At 36.9% G+C, this 15,531-nt stretch overlaps 1 protein-coding gene across 6 annotated transcripts; it reads left to right on the top strand.

Moving 5' to 3' along the window:
* The first annotated feature begins 306 nt into the window (after positions 1-306).
* bcl6aa (BCL6A transcription repressor a) lies at positions 307-10,187 on the top strand. Of its 6 annotated transcripts, none has more exons than XM_028445325.1 (9): positions 307-386; positions 3,574-3,745; positions 3,845-4,066; positions 4,130-5,068; positions 7,920-8,101; positions 8,185-8,352; positions 8,453-8,583; positions 9,049-9,186; positions 9,272-10,187. In XM_028445325.1, exons 2-9 carry the CDS (start codon positions 3,585-3,587, stop codon positions 9,413-9,415), a joined length of 2,085 nt encoding a protein of 694 aa, XP_028301126.1. In that variant the 5' UTR covers positions 307-386; positions 3,574-3,584; the 3' UTR covers positions 9,416-10,187. The 6 variants fall into 6 exon arrangements, with proteins under 6 accessions (XP_028301126.1, XP_028301123.1, XP_028301127.1 ...); XM_028445322.1 differs by lacking the exon at positions 307-386 and adding an exon at positions 1,438-1,540; XM_028445326.1 differs by lacking the exon at positions 307-386 and adding an exon at positions 1,552-2,001.
* Positions 10,188-15,531: the final 5,344 nt, after the last annotated feature.

Genomic DNA, 15,531 nt, shown 5'->3' with positions numbered 1-15,531 from the left:
TTAAGAAAAAAAAAAGGTATATATATATCAATTTTAGAATCACCTTTAAAAAGTTTATTCATTGATTTCAAAATGCAATAACACAGTTTGAGGTTATGTACAAATTAATGTGGCATCTAGTTTAGGGTTTGAGATATGATTATTGTCACAGAGGCTTCTGTTTCAAAACTGTTAAAGGACTGATGTAGATCATTTACATATTGTATTTAGGTCGTCACAAAGCCGCCGTGCAACTACTTTGATATATATTGAAACTAAAATCAATGAAGCTTTGATAATTTTCATTCCATCTTCTACAGTGCAGCAAATACTCATCCTGTGCCAAGGAGTGAACATGATGAGAAAGGAAAGAAACCCTGTGGTTTGAAAACCTCAGATTTTCCAAGGTGTGTTTCTTACAATGCAAGCTAGTTCACCACTAAGGCAAAGCGATGAACTAACCTGCTACTAAGACTGTGCAATAATTGTATTTGCCAGTGCATGAATCAGTGGTGTCCTGATAACAAAAAAGACACCTGAATTTAGGACACAAAACTGCACTCCAGCTCCTTTTCTCTACACAAAAGTTTGTCTGTGGAAAACTTCAAACAAGGAGGGAAACCAGAGAAAACACACACACACACACAAATCAATGCTTAAGAGTGAACAAAGGCAAAGTTATTCTTGCCTAACTCAGAGACAGTGATGCAACCAGGAGAACACGTGCTTTAAATAAGGCAGTGAAGAAAAAAATGTTGGCTTACATTATTTCAGTGACACCTGGACTGATTCTTTAAATGCAACAAGTTTACTGGACTTCACAGCCAACGAGAGAGGGGAAATAAATAAAATAAAGTAAATTAAAAGAATTAAAATACAATGAATAAGAATGCCAAAAACTAAAGAAAAAATCCACTTGTATAAAGTAAATTCTATCAACATTTCACCAGAGCCGACACATTAAGGCTCTTGCTTACCACACCTTATAATGTTAATTCATTAAACGTGTCTTTTAGATTATATACAGACTCGCGGTGGTGACTTGCAGCGCACTTCCGTATGTATTTGCAGGCGTATTATGTGACTACAGATAGGGACAGACAGACTCCGGTCTGTGATGTTTTACTGTGAGGTCTCCAAGTATTAACACGTGCGTACGGTGCATGTGTCAGTTCTGAGAATTTAGGGAGCAGGCTTTTAACCAACCGATGACGACGAAGGGACTACGTTCTGTGACTTTGGGCTCTACCAAAAAAAGGGGAACTGAGTGGCTTGGAGAGAATATAATGCATTACTGGATAGGTTTCTGCACACTTGTGTTTTGTGGTGATTGTTGATTTTTTAAATATTCTGTAATGTGTGATTGTCCTTTGTGATTTTTGGTGAGTTTTATGCGTTTAAATAAGCTGTTTGTAAAAGTGAGGATGAAGCTGATTCTCCCCCTGCTTCAGGAGAGTGGTACAGTCTCGGGCTCAAATTCCGAGAATTGAGCTGGTCTGATTCTTAGAACTGGGATTTTTAGAAGTGGTGATGCAGGAAGTTTCTAGGAAAGCGCAACCAGGTGATTTTTAAACTCAATTTTCCTGTCTTTGGGCGCGAACTATTGTTAGTGTAGCTGACTCTGTGTGTGCGTGTGTGTGTGAGTGAGTGAGTCAGTGAGAGAGAGAAAAGGAAAGAGCTTGTGATTGTGTAGCTTGTGACAGCCGGAATAAGTAGACGGAGCGTGGCACAAAGAGCCGCCGGTGGCAGCATTAGTTGCCTAGGTGGAGCTGACAGCATCTCCGGGTTTCTTTCATGCCTGTCACAACAGCGCTCGGGTTAAATGAGTACACGGCGATAATGTTTGGACGCTTGCGGGGCCCCTCTTGTTTGTGTACTTTGTACGTTTATGTGTCAACAAGCTGTGCATTTAACTTTACCGGCAGAGTGTTTCACTGAGTGATATGATATTTGGAGCGGGGAAATGCGAAGTGGAGTAGCCTTTGTCACACTGACAGCGGAAACGACACTAACGATGAATATGTGCGTGCAACCTTTTTTCCGCACTGTCGCGGGTTCAGTTTTAAATGTTTACACTAGAGCGTACATTGGGACATGTTTGTTTCTGCGTGTCTATGCACGGCCTTATTTGAGCTTAATGATGTACGGTTTATTTCACATTTTAATTGAGGTTCACAAACGTGAGATCGAATAGATCAATGATATATATATATATATTCTTTACACTTTGCTCGAGTTGCCCCGCTGAGGTGTTTTTCTGCTCCCGATAGTTTAAGTTTTCTCCTGTCTGCCCTGACGGATGTTTTTTTTTAAATCGTATCTCTAATAAATCAAAGCTAACGGTGTCCACAGAAGGCTGCTGACTAGAAGTGCAGTGGGTGGGCTCTTCTGGGTTTCACAAAGTCCGTTGTTAAGGCTGTCATCGGCGCAAATAGGGTAAAGTGAGTACTCGTGTAACCTGACAGATCAGGATTGCCTGTTAGCGCAAGGGCATCTCTCGGCTGAACTTAAAGTGTTAGTATGCGTCCGTTTAAAGAAGAAAATGCTAAAATTCACAATGTAGTCTTATTCTGTTGCATGCCAAACATAAGGGGAAAAGAGCAACATGTGTTGCGGACACCTGATTAAAATTTTTATTTTCTTATGCTTCGGTGGGGTTTTAATCTGGACCTGCTTCATCAGTAAGATATGGTATGTTGTTAAAGGCAGATTTTTTAATTATTAATTTGTTTTGTGCTGTCCTCCACTTATTAAAAAATCACGTTTAAAATGCTATACAGTCTAATATTATAATTAAGTGCAGAAAAATAATTCATAGTGTCTGGGTTTCATCATCCATATCTTTCCCTTAAACAATTTTAACAAGCACATCTATTGTGAAAAAATAAAAACCGTCGTCTGTGGCTGTTATTGAACCAGTCATTTAAGTGGTTATGATCCGTTTAGTACGTTTGCTGTGGTTGTAGCTTTTAAGAGAAACTGAACAGCCATAAAATTTATTGTATGTGGTGTTAAAAGTTTAAGATAAATACACAAATAAAAAGTGATTCTTATTCATCTTAATTTGGGCTAAAACTCTTAATCATAATTACACGTTGAAGCAAATCTCAAGTGTTATGTTATATTTTGACAACAAAAGTAGTCACCATGACTTATTTGTTGCTCATGAGCTCTGTTGATTTAATACATTGAGAGGGGGAGAGAAAAAACCCCAACAAAAACGGGCTTTTAGATTTTTTTTTAAATTTTTTTTAAAGATCGTAAATGTGTTTGAAAATGGAGGTTGTTGTATGAATTGTTTTGTTAGATCACTTGTTCCAATTAATTTGAAACAAGTGTCAATTTTTACATTAAGCTGTCAACCAGTTATTTAGTGAAGAGGGAACCAAAATATTAAAAAAAAAAAAAATGTTTAGCTCCACATGGTTTATTGTATAGTGCCGCCATGTGGTCATGTTTGCAACTAGGTGTGTATTGTCAAATACATTTGACCCCAGTTGTCAACACTTCTGTCTAACTAATGTTCAAACCTACAACTATTTTCATGAAGAAAAGAATCCAAAACCAAATAATCACTGCATTTAATTTTTTCAGATTATGACAAAATGGCTTGTACAGCTGACAGCTGCATACAGTTCACACGCCATGCCAGTGACATTCTCCTTAACCTGAACCGGCTGCGCAGCAGAGACATTCTCACAGATGTTACTATCCTGGTCAACAGGCAGCAGTTTCGTGCGCACAAGACCGTTCTAATGGCATGCAGGTGTGTTGCTTCAAAAGCAATTTTCAGATGTTGGTAGAAGAAAACTTCATGACTGATCATTGTGTAACTATGCCTGTTTTGTGTCTTTCATGGCTTCAGTGGGCTGTTCTACACAATATTTACTGACCCCCACAAGTGCAATCTCAATGCTATCAGTCTGGACCCGAAAGTTGATCCGGAGGGCTTTGCTATTCTCCTGGAGTTTATGTACACGTCTCGTCTTGCACTTAAAGAGAGCCTAATAATGGCTATAATGAACACTGCCATTTACCTGCAGATGGATCACGTTGTGGATACCTGCAACCGATTCATCAAGACCAGGTTGGTACATATTGATGATGCAACGCAGAATCTGTGTGCGTCTAACTTTCCTTTCATTTTCAGTGATCCATCTGCCAAACTGTCCAGGGATGAGTTTCTTGTCAGCCCCTTGGTTTTACCTCAGGATGTTCATTCGTATCGCCACCATGATGTTGCTGACAGTTTGCGCAGCCGTGTCACTCCATTCAGGGATGGGAGGCCGTATGCGTCCAACATGTACAGCACTCCCAGCAACTACCATCTTTATGGGCAGTTTTCCATGCGGGGATTTCCTTTTCCTCTTTGCAAACTGACTGATACCAAAAATGCATTTGCTGACCTCTCAAAGGGTGGGATCCATCACAGGCATTGTTCACATGAAAGCACCAACAGCATTAGGGCAGAATACACCAGGGCGATTGGCAGCAGCTCCACCAGCATCATTCACTCCACCACCTATGCTTCCAGAGAGGTGGGAAGGGATGATAACATGAGAAAAGAGTGTTATGATGGGTTTGGACACATTGGTCTTGGTTTTAGGAAGCGTGGACATCCCATTCTAAGCCTCGAGCAACAGAAGGACTCTGGAAAAGAGCATGCTCCACAGGCAGAGGAAGACCTTATCCCTCAAGATTATGCTTTAGGAATATCCGCCGCTGGGCGTAAAAGCCTCATGAGCAGCCCACAGAGCCCCCTTAAATCTGACTGCCAACCAAACTCTCCAACAGAGTCTAGCAGCAGTAAGAATGCCAGCCTCTCCCAAACCACTCAAACCTCCCAGGGGTCACAGGATCCCAAAGCTCGCAACTGGAAGAAGTATAAGTTTATTGTGTTGAATCAGAGTGCTAAAGAGGATGAGGTAGTGCTGAGGGATTCGCTCCACTCCTCTCAGCGATACAGCATGCAGCCTTATATTCATCCAAGCGACTTGGAGAACTTTGACCCACAAAGGAGCAAGAGCAGTGACCACCTTGAGGATCTGCCTGTTCCTCAGGCGAGTCGTCTCAATGGCATCATTAACAGGTGAGCTTCTGATAACGAATATCATGTATGCAGGATGAAGAGCGGCATTAATGCAGTGGTTTTCAACCTCTTTGGGGTCCTGGACCTCTACATATTTTTGGTTGATCCTGAGGAAAGTCGTCCCCCCTCATATAGACGGGGCTGGGAGTGCAATTTGATAGAAACGGCAGAAACTACGTTTTTAAAATTAGCATTATGGCATTAATTCACTCTTTGACTCAAATATGTGCTTTCAGTTAAAAGTTGAAAACATAAAAATCATATTTATGCAGTAGCTTCTTGAGATAATGTAACGCAGCAGCATCTTCTGACCCGCCTACTCCTTTACAGGGTTTTGGGCCCTATAAAATCCGTTTTATTGTTTTTACAAATTCTGTTTTATTTTTTTCCAAATTCTGTGTTTTCCACTTAAATTTTTTTATTCTGTTTTTTAAGAAATGTATGTGTGTGTGTGTGTATATATATATATATATATATATATATATACATTTTTTTTTTTTAAAAGAATATGTTAGTTTTTAACTTCTGTGAGGAAACAAAATAAATTCTAATGAATAAACAACATAATTAAACAAATGTATGTCAAAAATAAAAGATACAATTAAAATGTAGATATAAGTTGTAGTAACATGGATTATTCTTTGTGCTCCTTTTTATTTATTTGTCATATAAAGATGTATGAGAGCAGCATAAATGTCACCCTATTTCCCCTCAGGAATCAGTAGTTTACTGAATGGTTTATTGTTTAAGTTTTGAGCAACTTAATTTAAATTAACTGAATTTAAGTTATCCTGATGACATAACTCCAGACCGTAATGATTAAATGGACACAAGGATTAGGGGTGCACCGATTGCAATTTTCTGGCCAATCACCGATTTTTTTTTTTTTTTTTTTTTTTTTTTTTTTTTTTGAATTTTCTTATAAGAAGCCTGACCGGCCGATGCCGATTTTGATATCGACTGACATCCTACACCTTGAATGTTCCAATCTTATTTTATTGTACAACATTGAACAATACCTGCAAAACAATACAAATGTGTTGTTTTAACTGCACATGAGGTAGTTATCTCAAATATAAATGAAAAGTTTAGGACATTGCTGTCCAAAGTACTAAATTATATCGCAGTCTTCAGTCTAAATTTTCACATTTTAAAAACTAAATATAGTTTACACTGCAGATCTGTTTGCCGCTTTTTGCCAAAAATGAAGTGCACAGCATTATTTTGGTTTTACAAATAAAGAAAATCACAGGGTTTGGAGTAGGTTATATAATAATAAACTACAGAACAAACTAACAAAACATCTTAAAGCACTAATAAAGTGTCCTGAGTTTTAAGTTTCCTTGTTGTGCAAAATTAAGAAAATGTCCAAATGCAGCAGCTTTGTGGATATTTAAATATAAAATATTAAGCTCAAATGAACTTGCAACAGCTTACAGAACAAAAGCCAAAAGTCAAACATTCTACAGAAATATGAAAATGTTACACATGATGCACTATATTAAGTCAATGTGTAATGACAGAATGAACATAGCACAGGTTAGTTGTTTTCCCACTTATCACTTGTACATTAGTGGAAGGTTTTTCTTCAAATCCCAAGCCGTGAACTCTATTTTCCTCCTTGTGGCTTTGCTCTTTTCACAAATAAGCGCTCTCAGCTGACCACTGGCTCTTTGGTCTGCTAGCGTTAGCTTGAGTTCTAGCTTCAAATGCTGTATATTTAGTGGTCTGGTGGTTTCTTATGGTGAATAAATTAATGTTTTGTTTTCAGATCCACCAAAGCTTATTTCCGTGTTACAGAAATCACAAATTGCAGTTCTTTGCACTTTTTTTTTTTTTTCTTTTTTTTTGTAAAACTGCTGACATGCTAAGCTAACCATGCTGCAGCTGTTGTTATCCCGTGTAGCAGAGGAATACATATGCACACATGAGCTGGTGAGCGGGTCTGTCGTCACCTCACAGCAGAAGGTGACAGTGGACTGACTAAAAGAGCTTTGCAGAGTTAGAAAATAATGTTAAAAACGTCCTTTTCCTCACGGTGATGCCGTTTCACACCGATTCTGTTCATTTCTGCGTGTAACCGTTTCATTGCTCGATTCCGTCCGCAATTCTGTTTATGCGGATTTTATAGGGCCCTAAGGGTTGTGGGCATCTGAAGGTGCCTAGCTCTAGCTTTCTTTGGGTGCTAGGTGGGGGTATACCCTGGACAGGGGTCCATCGCAGGGCATCACATACAAAGACAGACAACCACTCACACTCCCGTTTACTCTACACGTAAGCTAAAGACTCGAGTCATGTTTTTAGATTGTGGGAGGAAGCCAGAGTACCCAGGAGAAAACCCATGCAAGCATGGAACATTATATAACAAACAAATGCAGTAACTTTCAGAAATATGTATTGCATGTTTAATCACACTTGTAAAACAGATTGAAGCAAAGAGAGTAGTACTGCTACCCTTAATAGTTCAGGGAATGGTCTCGGTCAAATTTGTGTGAAATCTTTTTTCTTTAAATGTCATGGGATCTTTTAATAAATACATTTTAAAATACATACATACATTATCTAGTTGCCCAATCTTTCAACAGATTAGTTTTATTAAAATGACTTTAGTTGGGGTTGTTTTTTTATTTTTGTTTTAACCTTTATTTTACCACAATAGTCTTGAGATTAAAAACATTTTCTTTTTCCAAGAGTACTGGAAGCACTTAGGTTTGAGGGACTTTCTTAAGGTCTCAGTGTTGGTACACAGTGGATTTGAACTGCCAACCCTCTGGTTAAAAACCTTAAGCGATAGGTCACTGTTGCCTCTTGGTCAATAATTCCGACTGCTACTATGTTGTCTCATCCATAGTACCCTTGAGGGAGCACTGAGTAACAGTGAGGGCAACCCTTCGCACTACCTGAACCACCTCAACTGCTCATCCTGCGGTGCTCAGTCTCCACACCCCTCTGAACACTGCTCCAACCCATCCAGGTCCCGTCTCTCTGATGACATAGCAGAGCTTCAATCAGAATATTCTGATTCCAGTTGCGGTAAAATTTCTTGCTTTGGCACAAATAAGTCCCTATGTTTTGTGAGTATGATAGTGACTTTTCTTTTGATCTCCCTTTGACAGAAAATGGTACGTTCTTCTGTCACGAATGCGACTCCAAGTTTGCTGAAGATGAAGCACTTAAACGACACATGCTTCAAGTGCACAGTGATAAGCCATACAAGTGTGACCGTTGTCAGGCGGCTTTTCGCTACAAGGGCAACCTCGCCAGTCACAAAACGGTCCACACAGGTAAGAAAGAAAAGGTCACTGAAACAATCCTTAAGTTCGATTTATTTTTCTTGTTCTTTCAGTGTCCAACTGTTGTTAAAATAGGTTTTTTTGTCTTTAGGAGAGAAACCTTATCGCTGTGATATCTGTGGTGCCCAGTTCAACAGACCAGCTAACCTGAAGACTCATACTCGAATTCACTCAGGAGAGAAGCCATACAAGTGTGAGACATGTGGAGCTCGTTTTGTACAGGTGAGACACTCGTTTTACGGCGTTGACACTTGCACTGTATTTTTTGAGTTGGCTGAAATTTAATTCAGATATAAAACTAGGTTTTAGCACTACATTGATTAGAAAATGTTTTTATGACTTTGAGAAAAAAGTAATAAATCTCAATGTTACGAGAATATATTCATGATATTACAAGAATAAAATCGTAATGATGTATACTAAAGATGCAGATGTGTAAGAAATTAGATCTGTAAAGCACTTTTTAGAAGTTTGACTTGGATGACATGACTAAGTGTACACCACAGAGGAGACAGTTTTAGGAGGCTGTCTTTGTGTGGGCTTGATTTGCTAAGTATATTCACATCATATTACAAGTTATTCACACAATAATGTTTAATCTTATGAGGGTTTATTCTTCTAATATTATCTTGCGACTTTATTCTACTGTTCGTATGAAGTTTGCTCATGTCATTTTATTTTTTCCAGGTTGCTCATCTCCGTGCCCACGTGTTGATCCACACGGGTGAAAAACCGTATCCATGTGAGATCTGTGGAACGCGTTTCCGTCACCTACAGACACTGAAGAGCCACCTGCGCATACACACAGGAGAAAAGCCGTACCATGTAAGCCCTGCATAGTAATAAATCCAAAACATAACCAGTTAAATGGCCTTTACAAATACCACCCCTGCTGTGCTTTCCTCTGCAGTGTGAAAAATGCAACTTGCACTTCCGTCACAAGAGTCAACTCCGGCTGCATCTTCGACAGAAGCACGGGGCCATCACTAACACAAAGATTCAGTACCGCATGTCCGTGCCTGATGTTCCCACTGACTTGACAAAGACATTCTGAACATCAAAATAATTTCTCTTTTCATGGAATATATCAGGACTTTGGCATTCAAAGACCCCCAACTTGTACAATCATAAATTGTAGTGCCACACTGTTCATCGGACAAAAAAATATTGGCTGTGTATGCCACTCAAAACGGGTTTCCACTACATGTGAACGTAGAGCCTCATATGGCATCTTTATTGTTTCTTATCATATAGGTACATTTATGTATGTGAGGAGTGAAGTGTCATTCAGCTTTGAAGATGAACATATAAAACTTTATTTTGAGAAGATGGAATGTAAACAATTTTTTTCCTTAAGTACAGTATTTTATAGCATACAATTTTCTGAAAATATTGAACATTTGATGTTATAAAGATAACCGGAATTGTGACTGTATTGTATTAATTCACTTTGTGGATGAGGGTAAATGTTACATTGTGTTGTGGGAAAGATAACAGCTGACAATCTGAAACTTATCAGATGACTGTTGTTGTTTGACAATATGCATGTGGTACACTTATTGGTTGTGTAATTATATCTGGATTGCTCTCTGCGGGCAGAGCCAATCAAAGTATTAAATTACATTTCAAGGTACTGCTGTAAGACCAAGATAATTTTTTTTTTTTTTTTTTAATGGTTGTTTGTACAGTTGTGACTTTTTATTAAGTGAAGGTTTACAGTTTCAGTTCATTGTTCTTGATCCTGCAGTGAAGTTGCGTGTACTTGGTTTTCTCTCCCTTTTTGTTTGTAGATGCACTGTATTAAATGTGCCTTTCTTCTAAGGTAACTGAAGTCCTCTCCATTCAGTTCGGCTTTGTTATGGTATAATTCAAGGACACTACTTGTCCAACTACCATTCTATGTGTGAGTGTGTTAAGTACAACAACTAACATTCAAAACAATCAATATAAATCATCAAGACTTTTCTTTTTGGAATTCTGCATTGAAATAATTGTACAAATCTAGATGTATGAATGTAAAGTAAAAATATTGAGTTCCTATGTATTAACGTCAGATGTTTGTGTGAATAGAACAAACTGCTTGCACTGTTGAGTACTTAATGTAATCACTCATTCAATTCTAAACTTTTTAGATAAAATATTGATAAATTATGTAATGTTCAAATATATCAGTGATTGCATCTTAATGTCTATTAGGTTTAGTTTTTAATCTGGCTTATTTTCATTGTTCTTAATCTATATAGTTGCATGTTCTTCATAGCTTGCAAGATTTTGTGAATAATGACCAAGAGTTTGTGAAACAAGACAAAAAACTTTGTCCCTGTAAGCAAAAAATATTAAATGTGCAATTACACAGTCTGCATGTCAGACAGACATGGCAACATAAACCAGATTCCGAAAGACCTAACCTAAGTAACAGAATTGTATATACATTTCTGACATGACAAGAGAAACACAGGTTTTGTTTGTGCAAACTGGCAAATGATTAATTTAATCTCAATCATACATGTTATGTTTCTATAAAGCCAACTGCCTTTTGCAACATTGCCCCTATCACGTGGGAGAGTTGTAAATCGTGAGGCGAATTGCCAGCTCTCCCTTGCAACACACAAGGGAAAATCATGTCCAGTGTATTATGTTAAATATTACATCAGCTATGATTGAGACTTTGACAGGAGGGTCAGTTATTATAAAAGAAAACAACATAATTTGCACACAATAATCTGGAAGTAGCAGCACCAGAAACTATATTTTTGTAATATTTTTTCATTTTGCTATTTGTTTAAATATCAGTTAATGTTGAGGCTAGTATGGTTTTTATGTAAGTAAACATGCATATCCACTCAGAGAAGAGTAATTTATCTATCTGATATACTGTAGATAGATAGAAGTGGTGAGAACTAATATAACAGTTCTCACCACAATGCAGCCTTAAAAAGCAATTTACAATCATTCATTGGGAATTAATATTTAGTTTAGTTTTTTTTCAATTTTTATTGTGCTCAAAAGAATAAAATTAATTGGGTATATTAATTATTTGACTGCAAACAATCTGCAAATTTTTCAATCAAAATGAATTCTTAAGAAAAAATGAAAATATACTTATTTGGTTTGTAATGTCAGAGGTGACAAGTAACAAAATACTTGTACTTTGAGTATAAATACTTAAAGTAGTACAGTAAGTACTACTTAAGGAAGGACAAATACTTTGTTACTGTACTTTTTGGTGACTTTTTACTTGTACTAGTAATCATTTTAAACAAATATCTGTACTTTCTACTCCTTACATTTTAAAAATTAGCTAATTACTTTCAAGACCTTGTCACTCTAACTAAACATGCCACTACCCACTACTGCTGCTTGTGAAAGGCTTTTCAGCACAGCAGGACTCATTTTCAGACCAAAAAAGGTACGTCTCCATTCTAGAAACCTGGAGAAGATGATTCTCTTGAGGCTAAATGATACATTTTTGTAGTTTGAGCTTTTTTTTTCTTCTGTTGAGCAGGTCCCTTAGTTTTAAGTATAAAAAAATGTTAAGCTCAAAGTTGCTCTGGGTTTATTTCAGCGTTTGAATTTTTTTTTTCATGACACATTTTATCTACAAATTGTATTTATGATGAGTGCTAAATTCTCCCGCTGTTCAGAGGTAACTGATTTACAGTAACTTGTTTGAATGTGCCAGTTCCTAAAATAAGAAAAAAGAAAAGAAATGATATGAAATTAGCTGGTTTAAAAACCCTGTCTTAATATTGAAGGGACATTTGTTTTACTTACTTTTTTACTTTTTATTTTTAGTAAGGGAGCAACTTCAGTTCTTTTACTTTTACCAAAGTCATTTTTATTCAAGTATCTATATTTTTTTACTTGAATACTGAAGATTATTACTTTTGCCACCTCTGAATAACAGCAGTAAATATAGGCTTCTCTGAAGCTCATAAGGCCATTACTGTACTGTACCACAGTTCTATCGTGGAGTCTCCATTAAAACGGTGGTTGTATGCTGCCATCTGCCGGGGAAAAAAAAAAAAAAACATAGCAAAAAAATCACATCCTCAAAAAAATCAGCATAAAATCTCAATCTCACTAAAAATACATTTATTGGAAAAAGAAAAAAAAAAAGAGGGGGGATTAACTTTATCCTAGTGTATAGACACCACTTTAACCAAAAGTAAGTAAAACAATAAATGTTAACCAATGATGACCATTTCTCATTTCAAATTTCATTTTAGTGATTAAAATGTCACTAGGGGTAGACTCACTAACCTTATCCCCAGGCTCAGAAGCCATTTTAGACAAAAATAGGCAGAACCAGGGTTGGGGTCAATTATATTTTTCAGTGACAGTTACGTCTTCAATTCTCCATGTTCAATTCCACTTCAATTATGATTACGCTGACCAGCATTTTTTTTTAATTACAATTAAAGTTACTTTAAAATTTTTCCCCCTTAAAATCAATTACAATTACGCTCTCAATTATTAAATGTCTTAACCATGTCTTAAATCAGCTGTAAAATACACTGTAACAAGTATCCGACTTCTAAATTGTTTCTCATCTTGTCATGCTAAAATCAAGGGTATACTGCTTGATTTTTTTTTTTTTTAACATGTTCATGACATAGCTCATAACAGCCAATCCAAAAGAAACTGCCCTTCACGAGGTACAGCAGACCATGATTCATGCTGAAAAACTGTAATACCTACTACCATAGGGGGCCCCTTGCGAGGCTTGAGTAAGTGTTAAATTCCTTGTTAAAGAGACCTTGTTGGTCACACATGTATTTGTAAGCAGGGACAAGGCTGGCCTAAAGCAGTGAGTGCTATCCGATATGTGTAAACCATAAAGTTTTGAATTAATTTCATGCCACAATTAGTCAATTATATAAAATAAATTACAGTTCAATTACAACAGCAACTCATTTTTAAAGTATAATTTCAATTACAATTACGCAATAATTGTAAATAATTAACATTAAGAAAAATACGTAATTTTTCAGTTTAGCCTAAAACAGATTCATCAGGCTGAGAGAACATCAGTTTGGGTCCCCTGAAGTGATTTTTAACAATGCAACTTGAAACTTTAAGAGAACAACTACATTTTTTATTGTGACCAAAAACAGGTTCAACACACTGAGAAAACATCAGTTTGGGCCCTCTGAAGTGATTTTTAACATTGCAACTTGAAACTTTAAGAGAAACTCTAAATTTTTAACTATGGCCTAAAACAGCTTCAACACGTTGAGAAAACGTCAGTTTGGGCCCTCTGAAGTGATTTTTAACATTGCTACTTGAAACTTTAAGAGAAACTCTAAATTTTTAACTATGGCCTAAAACAGCTTCAACACACTGAGAAAACGTCAGTTTGAGCCCTCTGAAGTGATTTTTAACATTGCAACTTGAAACTTTAAGAGAACAACTCAATTTTTAAGTATGGCCTAAAACAGCTTCAACACGCTGAGAAAACGTCAGTTTGGGCCCTCTGAAGTGATTTTTAACATTGCAACTTGAAACTTTAAGAGAACAACTACATTTTTAAGTATGGCCTAAAACAGCTTCAACACACTGAGAAAACGTCAGTTTGGGCCCTCTGAAGTGATTTTTAACATTGCAACTTGAAACTTTAAGAGAACAACTCAATTTTTAAGTATGGCCTAAAACAGCTTCAACACGCTGAGAAAACGTCAGTTTGGGCCCTCTGAAGTGATTTTTAACATTGCAACTTGAAACTTTAAGAGAACAACTACATTTTTAAGTATGGCCTAAAACAGCTTCAACACGCTGAGAAAACGTCAGTTTGGGCCCTCTGAAGTGATTTTTAACATTGCAACTTGAAACTTTAAGAGAACAACTAAATTTTTAAGTATGGCCTAAAACAGCTTCAACACGCTGAGAAAACGTCAGTTTGGGCCCTCTGAAGTGATTTTTAACATTGCAACTTGAAACTTTAAGAGAACAACTCAATTTTTAAGTATGGCCTAAAACAGCTTCAACACGCTGAGAAAACGTCAGTTTGGGCCCTCTGAAGTGATTTTTAACATTGCAACTTGAAACTTTAAGAGAACAACTAAATTTTTAAGTATGGCCTAAAACAGCTTCAACACGCTGAGAAAACGTCAGTTTGGGCCCTCTGAAGTGATTTTTAACATTGCAACTTGAAACTTTAAGAGAACAACTAAATTTTTAAGTATGGCCTAAAACAGCTTCAACACGCTGAGAAAACGTCAGTTTGGGCCCTCTGAAGTGATTTTTAACATTGCAACTTGAAACTTTAAGAGAACAACTCAATTTTTAAGTATGGCCTAAAACAGCTTCAACACGCTGAGAAAACGTCAGTTTGGGCCCTCTGAAGTGATTTTTAACATTGCAACTTGAAACTTTAAGAGAACAACTAAATTTTTAAGTATGGCCTAAAACAGCTTCAACACGCTGAGAAAACGTCAGTTTGGGCCCTCTGAAGTGATTTTTAACATTGCAACTTGAAACTTTAAGAGAACAACTCTAAATTTTTAAGTATGGCCTAAAACAGCTTCAACACGCTGAGAAAACGTCAGTTTGGGCCCTCTGAAGTGATTTTTAACATTGCAACTTGAAACTTTAAGAGAACAACTAAATTTTTAAGTATGGCCTAAAACAGCTTCAACACGCTGAGAAAACGTCAGTTTGGGCCCTCTGAAGTGATTTTTAACATTGCAACTTGAAACTTTAAGAGAACAACTCAATTTTTAAGTATGGCCTAAAACAGCTTCAACACGCTGAGAAAACGTCAGTTTGGGCCCTCTGAAGTGATTTTTAACATTGCAACTTGAAACTTTAAGAGAACAACTAAATTTTTAAGTATGGCCTAAAACAGCTTCAACACGCTGAGAAAACGTCAGTTTGGGCCCTCTGAAGTGATTTTTAACATTGCAACTTGAAACTTTAAGAGAACAACTCAATTTTTAAGTATGGCCTAAAACAGCTTCAACACGCTGAGAAAACGTCAGTTTGGGCCCTCTGAAGTGATTTTTAACATTGCAACTTGAAACTTTAAGAGAACAACTAAATTTTTAAGTATGGCCTAAAACAGCTTCAACACGCTGAGAAAACGTCAGTTTGGGCCCTCTGAAGTGATTTTTAACATTGCAACTTGAAACTTTAAGAGAACAACTCAATTTTTAAGTATGGCCTAAAACA

The sequence above is a fragment of the Gouania willdenowi genome, chromosome 4, assembly GCF_900634775.1.
Source record: "Gouania willdenowi chromosome 4, fGouWil2.1, whole genome shotgun sequence".
NCBI classification, from domain to species: domain Eukaryota; kingdom Metazoa; phylum Chordata; class Actinopteri; order Blenniiformes; family Gobiesocidae; genus Gouania; species Gouania willdenowi.
The sequence above is the reverse complement of the archived record's forward strand: the minus strand, read 5'-3'. Positions and strand labels throughout refer to the sequence as shown.